The sequence below is a fragment of the Plutella xylostella genome, chromosome 8 (genome assembly GCF_932276165.1).
Source record: "Plutella xylostella chromosome 8, ilPluXylo3.1, whole genome shotgun sequence".
NCBI lineage: Eukaryota > Metazoa > Arthropoda > Insecta > Lepidoptera > Plutellidae > Plutella > Plutella xylostella.
In genome coordinates this window covers 8,744,159-8,754,559 of record NC_063988.1, presented here as the reverse complement: position 1 = coordinate 8,754,559, position 10,401 = coordinate 8,744,159, and the positions used below count along the sequence as shown (strand labels likewise).

Genomic DNA, 10,401 nt, shown 5'->3' with positions numbered 1-10,401 from the left:
TGCCCTACCGGGAGTGTAGTTTACAACTACTTATCAATAAATCTTAGTTTAAGTAGGCTCCACTGGGTACGGGTCGCCACCGATGCGGATAATTATTTGGTGTGAGTATAATTAGGTACTGTATAGAAAAAATTAAAATAATAATAATTATTAACATATTATTATTATGATAACTTAAAAAGTTTGCCCCGCTTGCCTTGCCAATGCCAACTCGTGATTTCGAGAAATCAGTGTAATGAATGAGCTTATGTGCTTGCATGACTTGCATTGTTGGTCATCGGCATCGGCGTATCTCTTAAAAAACCCTGAAATCAAAGCCTCCTCTCCTTCTATCGCATTGTGTTACATAGAATAGAACCAGTAGTAATGGCCGTCGTTATCGATATAAATTGGGCGATAAGCGGCGTGTACGAACATAATATTACGCGATGTTATCACATGGGAGGCAGCGAGCGCGTTGATGTCGAATGCGTGCGGGACGCGTTATCGGAAAAGCGCGGGAAAATCGCCGTATCAGCCGCCGCCGCCGCCGCAGCCGGCAGTACCCGCGCGGCCGCCGAGCGAGATGCACGTGTCCGCCCGCGCGCCGCTGCTTCTCGCGATCGCGCTCGCCCTCGCCAGCGCACACCTCGCCTCCCACGACAACATCCTCCGCATACAGCTCTGGGACGAGGAGGGCCTCACCAAAGTCGACTCCAAGAATGACGCGGAACCGACTAGGAGGCCAGTGTCCAGGAAGTCTCGCGTGCAGCTGGAGTCTTTATACCAGGCCATGGTTGAGGAGGAGTTTGGAGGCCGGTTCACCCGCCACCGAGTGCGGCACAAGCGGCGCCGCGCCCGGGGCAGCGGGCCCGCGCGCTGGCGCTTCCACGACGGAGACCGGCCGCTCAACGTGGCCGAGTACGAGGAAGATCCCCCTAGTGCAGTGAGTGAGCGTGCCCCAGTGAATGAGACCCAGGAGGTGCCCGCGCCGCTGACGCTGCGACAGGAGGTAATAAGCCGGTGCAAACACTAGCTGCATAATACCCCCCTTTCAACGTTATCGCCGCCTCGAGGTGGTTAATAGCCATTCACAGCTGATAGCCTGCGGCGGAGCCTGCGGGGTCTATTCAGGGGTCCCTTTCAGCCGCCCCGGGGCGACGATGCGTTTGATAAAAGTGAATGCCTTCATTGTCTTAACATATTTTTTTCACGGCGCCCGCGTGCTGATAACCTCGCTCGGACCTCGTCGAAATGAAGTGTAAATATTGCTCGAGGGGAGATTCTTATTATCGCGAGATAGGAGCGTTGACTCATCGATGTTTACGCCTGAAAGAAATTTTTCATACGAGCATTGCTAAGTGTTGGTTCGTCGTTACTCGTTACTGAAAAGTCTGATTGTGATGTAGGTTTATTTTGTTATTTTTGATGCGTTTATGCTTAAGTATATCAGTATCATCGTCCGTGATTTTTATAATCACGAGTAGATACCTAAGTACCTGGTAATCTATTTAGGTTAATTCAAACGTACTTACTTATTTACTTTATTTCATAATAGGTAAAACGCTTCAATAAGGTAAATATTTTATACGGTAAATAAGCTCTCACACAACACGTCTTTACGTGAAAATGAAGCTGTACACCTAATTCAGAAGGTTTTATGAGGCACCATAATAGGCAACATCTGCTATTCTTACACAGTCATGTACCTACCTACTTACTTATAACTAATTTGGGGCCCAAGACGACTTGGTCAATGCTGTCATTTCATTTCAAATATGCGAAACCACACAGATCGAGATATTCAATATTCAAATATTCATGCAGACAGCCACTTATTTCCGTTAGTGCATCGGTAGTAGCTAATGCCAATTTAATCCAATCTTAATCTGATGCTACGTGTGCTAAGTCCACGCCTATTGGTCGCGTCGCCGGCGATCAGATACTCGATAGCAGCCCAGTCCAGCCACCGGAAATAAAGCCTCTGAAATCTTCACTTAGGTACCTACATACCTATGTAGGTACATAGTAGTACTTATATACACCTAATACTTGCTGATGCATTTTATAGGTACTTGCTGAATTTCTTCATAATGAACAAATCGAACACTGGTTCAGATCTTATATTTTTTTAGTATTTGAAATTCCAATTCAGACGTTACTCTTGGAGGCTACTCTGGCTGGAAGAAATGCGGAAGATTTAGGGAGAAACGTATTTCGAAGTAAGGTGACCCTTCCTCTTATCAAATAGTTGCTTTATTCGTAATGAGTTTCAGTAACATCGAGGCGCGAGCATAGGATTCGATACTATTTCGAATCTACACGAAGGGTCGCTTTTACCAAACGCTAAACGTATTTAAATCAAATTTTAAATACATTTTGTACTAACTGACAGACGTATGACAGGCTACTAAATACGTTTAGCGTTTGGTGAAATTCCACCTAACATGGAAAAACAAATGCCACTTTTGGAATTAACAAATTTGCCTTACATTTAGACAGTGACATTTGACGATACGCAACCAATACGCAACGAAAACGGAGGTTTCGAATCCTGTGCTCGGGCAACTACAACTTCCACAATTCTACATCACAAATACCTATATTTACTTACCTACGCCTTATGTATCATGCGTAACAGCTCCAGCACATAAAACATACCTCTTTCATAGCTCAACAAACTACCCTAAACACAAACATTGAATTTGAAATCGCTCGAATTTTCCAGTCAATTGCGCCGGCAACTAAACAAAATGAAATAGCTGCCTAGTTAATTCCTGAACGTGAGCCGACCGATGTCCACGCCCGCTGGCACCGGCTGGGGGGTTTCTCTATACTGACGAAAACTAACGAACAAGAGAATCCACACGTTGAACGAGCCAGAGTCGTGGCTCGCGCCGCAGCGCTGCAAAATTTAGTTTTTCGTCACAGAGTGACCCCCAGCGTTCGTCCGGAAATTACTCTGAAATCGTCGCGAAATCAATAATTTCCGACGGCCAGAACACTTTATTAGTGAGCGTGCGTTGTGCTAATCGTTCTTGATTAGATACGTGGACGAGGTTGGGCCGCTGATAACAGTTTGGAGAAATATCGATCACTTCGGTACCTACTGAATTGTCCGTTGTTAAAGTAGGTTATGTATCTGCTGGTATTTTTAGGTTGCCCAATTTATAAACTGTCAAGTCCATAATTATTGGATATATCCCTTGAGAAATGTTATCTTTATGTATGAGCCAATAGTAAATACGCTCTAGTCATTTGTTAGTCGTATACCTCGAAATCAAAAAATCCTTGTAGCTTTTCACCTATTCGCATTTCACCTTGATAGCGTTTTTTGTTGTAGCGTATAATATCGGTAGTATATTTTGTTACTAGCATATATTTTTAACAGATTTTTACAACAGTAGCAAATTTTTATGTAGCATGTATTATCAATAGCTTATTTATTAAGCTGCATATATTTTGAATAGCTAGTAAGTATTTTATGTCGCATCTTATTTGGGTCGCATATTGTTGTAGTGTAAAAGAAATATCGCGATATGTACCTAATAATGCATTACAAACAAATATCTATCAAGGTGAAAAGCGACTATAGTGAAGGCAGGCAGTAAAGTAAATCTACTATGATTATTTCAGACAATTGTCAGTAGCGATCAAAAATTATACTACAAGAATAAAAATCTATTCAGAAATTTTGATATCGCGGCGAAATGCGAATAGGTGAAATGCTACAAGGATTTTTTGATTTCGAGGTATACGACTAACAAATGGCTCTAGTAGAGAAGTCTACAAACTGTAAATCATGCAGCAGATATCAGCTTTTGATGCGATCGTCCGTAGATAGTCTCTTGGGCTTTCATCAAGCTTTACTTAAGTACATCTAGAACAACGCCGTTCAAGTCTAACCACAACCCATTTCATACTCGATGCGCTGATATCTAACCAGTATCTAGTCCAGCGATGTATCAGATATACTAAAGCAAAAGTAAAGTTAGCTTCTATTCAATCCGTAGATATTTACTAACATTTTACTCCTCCAGATCCACAAAACAAAACATCAAAAAAACAAACATTGCTACCATTTTTGGCCTCAAGTGAATTCGACAGTTCTTTCTATTCCTCCTTTTATTTGGCGAGTTTAATTTTCTTAAGTTTTATACTTTTTGTTTGTTTATTATGAAATCTCCCGGCCGGGTCAACTGGCACAGCTCCACACGGTTAATCATTTTTAATTGCGGAATACGATACAAAAATACAATTTACGCTCACCAAGAATTCCGCTTTTACGCCTTGGCAGTTTTAATTAATTTACCAAATAGAGCTGTGGCATGTAATTTGATATGCGACATGCGACGACCGCCGCCGGCGTCGGAACAATGTTAAAACTACAATATCGTTATTTTCTTTATCTCACACAGCACAATTATAGGAATTCACGATTCTCGAAAGGTAAAACTAGTCGTGTTGCCCGAGCACAGTATTCGAAACCTCCGTTTTCGTTGCGTATCGTCAAATGTCACTGTCAAAATGTAAGGCAAATTTGTTAGTTCCAAAAGTGGCATTTGTTTTTTCCATGTTCGGTGGAATTTCACCAAACGCTAAACGTATTTAGTAGCCTGTCATACGTCTGTCAGTTTGGTACAAAATGTATTTAAAATTTGATTTAAATACGTTAAGCGTTTGGTAAAAGCGACCCTTCGTGTAGATTCGAAAATAGTATCGAATCCTATGCTCGCGCCTCTGGTCGATCGCGTGACCGAAATGCTTACGATTATGACTCATGAAGTTTCCGCCAAGTCCCACCAATTATGAGAAACAGGGGGTCTTTTGACACAGAGCACTCACTTAGTCCATACAATAATTACAAGGAAACGCAGCCCTGTTTCATCGTAATAACAATAATAAAAGCTATCATTCTACATAACGAGCGTATGATTAAATAACGATAAAAGACGCTAAAGCGAATAAAAGGTAACTTTAATTGTATTGGTTTAACGGCCACATGAAAGAACCGTCAAAATTAACTAATCCGCTCGTAATGAAGACATAAAAGTAGCATTATTAATTATTTATTGGTACTATTAAGAGATAATTTTATTTATAGGGTAATCAAAACATCCTATGAGTAAAGTTCTTTAGGGTAATAAAGTTTCATCGTGTTTTCGTGGATACTAGGTTTACTACATTTTGGTTTTCAGAATCGAACAACAAGACCACATCTATTCTATTCTATTCTCTGTGGGGGTGTAAGTACCTGCACCTGGCTCTCTCGAGTGGAACCTTTGTGCATATCCCCAAGGTCTAAACTGCCTTCCTAAGTTTGGACCATTTCCCACCACGCTGGTCCACTGCGGGTTGCTGGGTTCACATATCTAGATGTGCTGAATCTAGATATGCAGGTTTCCTCACGATGTTTTCCTTCACCGTAAGAGCGATGGTATACATTGTACTTAAGTTAAAAGAACTCATTGGTACATGTTAGCGCCGGGATTCGAACCCGCATCTCTTGCGTGAGAAGCGGACGCTTACCCGACTGAGCTACCACCGCTCCAAGACCACAGTTGATTGATTGATTTATTAAAACTTTATTTTATCATAATAAACACGAAAAATACACAAATATTCCGCCAAACTGTTAAAACAGTTTATCGGCAGACATGCTCTCATTATAAACTACTTACTTAATCTTAATCTATTTACTGTTAATATCTATTCACTACTAAAGTTACTTGCTAAAATAAATAAAAATATGGTACATCGCAACAGTAGTACAAAGCGGCCAAGCCGCACCGGTATCTGCGGGTAGACATAAAATCAGTTCACAAAAATAATTGTGTGTGCGTCGCGCTGGCAGTGCCATGTATAATTACTATTAGTTAGGTGTATAATTATTTTTGTAAGTTGGTATATTTTTTAATGTGTTTTTATTATTGTATTTCTTTATTATTATTTAGATGTATAGGTACGCTGTTTTAGGTGTATAATTGGTATTTATAAATTTTAATAAAATCTATAGATTTGAAAGTTCCGTATCGTTTAGAAAGAATTGTTTTAGTTTATTTTTTATCATATTTTTTGTTCCTTTAATATCTTTAATCTTATCTGGGATTGAGTTAAATAACTTTGGAATTAGCCAGTCTTTAGTCCGTCTACCATACAAATTAATTACTTTTGGCACTACAAGTTTACGTTGGGTTTTTGAACGCGTATTATAGTTACTTTTTATTTTATTTTTATATTCGTCATTCCAAAATTCGTCGAGTGTTAATAAAAGAAAACATTTTTTGCGTGCTGTAAGAACTTTGCATTTTTGGAATAATAATTCATAGTTTTCTGCATACTGCTTTTTAGTCTTCTGACCCACAATTACCTTCAGAAATCTAATCTGTAAATCTTTTATTTTATTAGTCTGGGTTTTGAAAGTAAGTCCGAAGCACTCTATCCCATACGATAAAACTGAATCCACTAAAGCGTGGTACAACATATATAAAATTGATCTGGGGGTACAATAGCTGAGGCTTTTAAATTTACTTAGCAATACTCGAAGTTTATCACTTACCTCGTTTATTTGATATTTCCAACAAAAACGGTTGTCTACTGTTAGGCCTAGATATTTATATTTAATTACGCTTTCGATGGTTAAACATTTGCAGTTTTTGAAGTCGAGATGTAAACAGTCGTACGAGTGTCCCTTTAACTCAATTTGTTGAATATCTATTTTGCGATAGCTGGAAGAGATGTTCATTATTTTAGTTTTTTGATTATTTAAAATAATTCCGTTATCGTGTGCCCACATCATAATATTATTCAGGTCACTCTGCATATTGTTCTGAATAATGACGGGATCATGTCCAGCGTACATTAAACAGGTGTCGTCTGCAAACATGTACTTCTGGCATTTTTTAATTATAGATACCATGCTGTTCACGTGAACTATGTAACATACGGGACCAGACACAGAGCCCTGAGCAACGCCATATTTAACCATTTTTCTTGAGCTGTATTCGTCTGAAATTTTTACCGTTAGAGTACGGTTCTTTAGGTAATTAGCAAACCAACCCTGCAGTGACCCGCGTATCCCGCTTTCATCCAGAGCAGTTAATAGTGTGCTATGATCAAGTGTATCGAAAGCCTTTTTAAAATCAATGAAAAGTACAGCTACTTGTTTTTTACTATTTAATGAAGTGTTTATTTCATTTGCAAATTTTGATAATAATTTTGTTGTGTTTTTACCTTTTTGAAATCCGTACTGATATTCCGTGATTATATTATTTATATTTAAATAAGATGATACTTGGTTTACGATGGCTTTCTCTACTATTTTGTTTAAGGTAGGCAAAACTGCTATAGGCCTGTAATCACCAGGATTGCTGTGATTACCACCCTTGAACAAAGGTCTTATTATAGAAACTTTAAGTTCATCCGGATACAGCTGCTTGTGTATACACAAATTAATAAAGTGGGCGATAATTGGACTGACTTCTTCTTTGATTAGTTTAATATCACACAATCGTATTTTGTCTATTCCTGGTGATTTGTTGACATTTAAATTATTTAGTATTTTAATTACTGAAGCTGTTGTAACTTTTTGGAATCTCATAGATTTGTTTTGATAAATTGTATAGCTGTTCCGGTCTAAAAACTGTTTATCACATTTATGTTTTATTGAATCTATCTCATTACTAAAAGTATTTGAAAACTTTTCACAAATTGTTTTAATTTCATCGTTTTTACCCATATGTCTAACTATTATTTCATCCACCGACTTTTTTTCTTTGCCCAACCACTTGTTAATGTAATCCCAGATTTTTTTAATATTAGTTCCAGCTTCCAAGATTAATGTTTTTTTAGTTAGTGTCTGTTTAATAAAATTGAATAGGCCTTCTAGCATTTGTCCGCAGATTCACCGGCGTTAAATTCACACACATAAAAACCTTCCTCTCAAATCACTCTTAAGTACCTATCTATTAAAAAAACCGCTTCAAAATCACTTTTACACTTTTAAAACTTTTAAAGATACATACGTTCGCAGGTACTTACGTACAAACAGTCGCGAGAAGCGATTTTACTCTATTATATACTCTAAGGTCTTGTTTCACAATGTCTGGCTAGTGGCTACCTGTGATATAAAATACATGCTGTCACTCTCTCTGCTCTGTCATAATTTTTTAGACAGTGACAACATGTTTTTTATCTCACAGGTAGCCACTAACCAGACATTGTGAAATATTCCCTAAATATATTGATATAATATTGATTCATGTTTTTTTTACTTTCTTTCTGTATCATCGTTGCTATTAGTGAGCAACGGCTTAGGACGTGTAGAACCCACGGTTTCGTAACAACTTAATCCCAACTTAAATCTTTGTCGAACAAGAAAATTACCACGGCTTCTGGTTCATTTTAAATACAGCTTCTTGCAGATAGGTACTTTAGAAACTAATTTTACTAATGATTTTAAAGGTTTATCTACTGAGTTGAACTGCAAACACGCGGCCACACGGTTTATTTATTTATTGTTTATTTGCACACTATACAAAAGTAATGATGTACAATCAGGTGGACTTAATGCTAAAAGCATTTTCTACCAGTCAACCTGCAGGAGGTACAGGGGTTTAGCCTTATGTAGCGTGTACTTGAGTATCGAAGCAACATATTTATTACACTCACGAGCAATGAAAAAGTTTCAGTGAGATAGCACCAAATTATTTCTAAACGGAAAAGGTTATCCTAATTAATGACGCCGTCGTCTGCAATATTGAAGTTCATTTAAATGCATTAGAATATTATGTAGGTACCAACAAAACCGTTAATTTTGCGTCAAAATTGAAATTAAATGTTTAAAAAATATTAAGCCGTTTTGTTTATTTCACGCGACGGTATATAATATAGGAATTTTCATTTAGGTTTATCTTAGTGAAGTGGCAATACACTTTATGGCAATAATTATCCGGCTTTGCGGTTTCCATTGAAGTCCTGCAAGCTGCAATCTGCTCAAAAGCGTGGGACGGCACTACGCTTTGACTTTTGTATCGTCTTTAACCCATACGACTTAAGAGTACATTCTGTACTACTACTGACTAATTTAGGGTGTTCTGCACTGTACAAGATACGGGTTTTAATGTCTTTAAAATACACGTAAGATCCAATACAGTGGCAGAATCCAGCGCTTCTCCGAAATTTATACCCTTTTAATACGTACGCTGTAAGACTCAAAATGTACAGTGCTCCAAAATTGATAATGGACATAGAAATCTTTGACAGATCGGTGGTTTTCGATTATGTTACACATGATATTGACTCCTATTTCTTTCGAACAAGGTGCAAAATGCAAGTGTTTTTTTAAGGCTCTTACGATTTAATGATTTGGGTGTGAAGATCTGCATGTGCATTATAAATTTTGACAAGTGTACTAACTGTTGGTATTACCAGATGCCTGTGGTGTGGTAACAACTTAATGCGAAGTTCTAAATAGCGTTCATCCTAACTAATATTATAAATGCGAAAGTAACTGTGTCTGTCTGTCTGTCTGTCTGTTACTCTTTCACGCCAAAACTACTGAACGGATTTGAATGAAATTTGGTATACATACGGTCTTGACCCTGGGAAAGAACAAAGGCTACTTTTTATCCCGGAATTCCCACGGGAAAACTTTTTAAGGCGAAGCGAAGCGCGCGGGAACAGCTAGTTAGTAATAAAGATATAATCTTGCGGGTTCCGCATGATCCGACCAAAATGGTTCAACTGCCATGAACACGGGAGATGAGCGTATATATGTCGCAGGCATCTGGTTTAATCTCTTGTTTGATTGAACCGCTAGCCCGTTCATTGGATGACGCTACTCAGTTGTATGACTAGGCCGAACGTTGATTGTACAAGCGTCACAAAACGTCCAACTAGTTAGCGGACTTAAAATCAGTCAGGTGGTGAATAAAACAAATATGGCGTCTAACAGCGAACAGCTGACACAAAAAGCACTTGTATTGTTATTTTTTGCAAATAAATTAACTAGTTGGACGTTTTGTGACGCTTGTACAATCAACGTTCGGCCTAGTCATACAATTGAATAGCGTCATCCAATGAACGGGCTAGCGGTTCAATCAAACAGGAGATTAAACCAGATGCCTGCGACATATATATATTCATGACATCAGTGAGTGCAACAATACGCCTTCCCCTACGAGGAAGTGGTAAGTAAGTACAGTTACTGATGATTACTTGAATTAAAAACCAAATGAAAATCGGTTCAGCCTTTTGGGAACTGCGCTACTAAATACAGATACAGAATACACATACATAGACACGTTAAACTTACAACACCCCTCTTTTTCCGTCGAAGGTTAAAGAAAACAAGGTAGTAGAAACTAACATTAAATATTTTAACTGTGAATATTTTATTTCGTCAAAGTGGCTCGGCTAAGC

At 38.3% G+C, this 10,401-nt stretch overlaps 1 protein-coding gene across 1 annotated transcript in view; it reads left to right on the top strand.

The window, feature by feature from the left end:
• The first annotated feature begins 215 nt into the window (after positions 1 to 215).
• LOC105380334 (G-protein coupled receptor Mth2) overlaps positions 216 to 10,401 on the top strand; it is a 56,605-nt gene continuing 46,419 nt past the window's right edge. Inside the window, exon 1 of the mRNA XM_011549859.3 lies at positions 216 to 991. Within this exon, the coding sequence (XP_011548161.3) occupies positions 461 to 991 (531 nt within the window). The 5' untranslated portion in view covers positions 216 to 460. The remainder of the gene's footprint in view (positions 992 to 10,401) is intronic.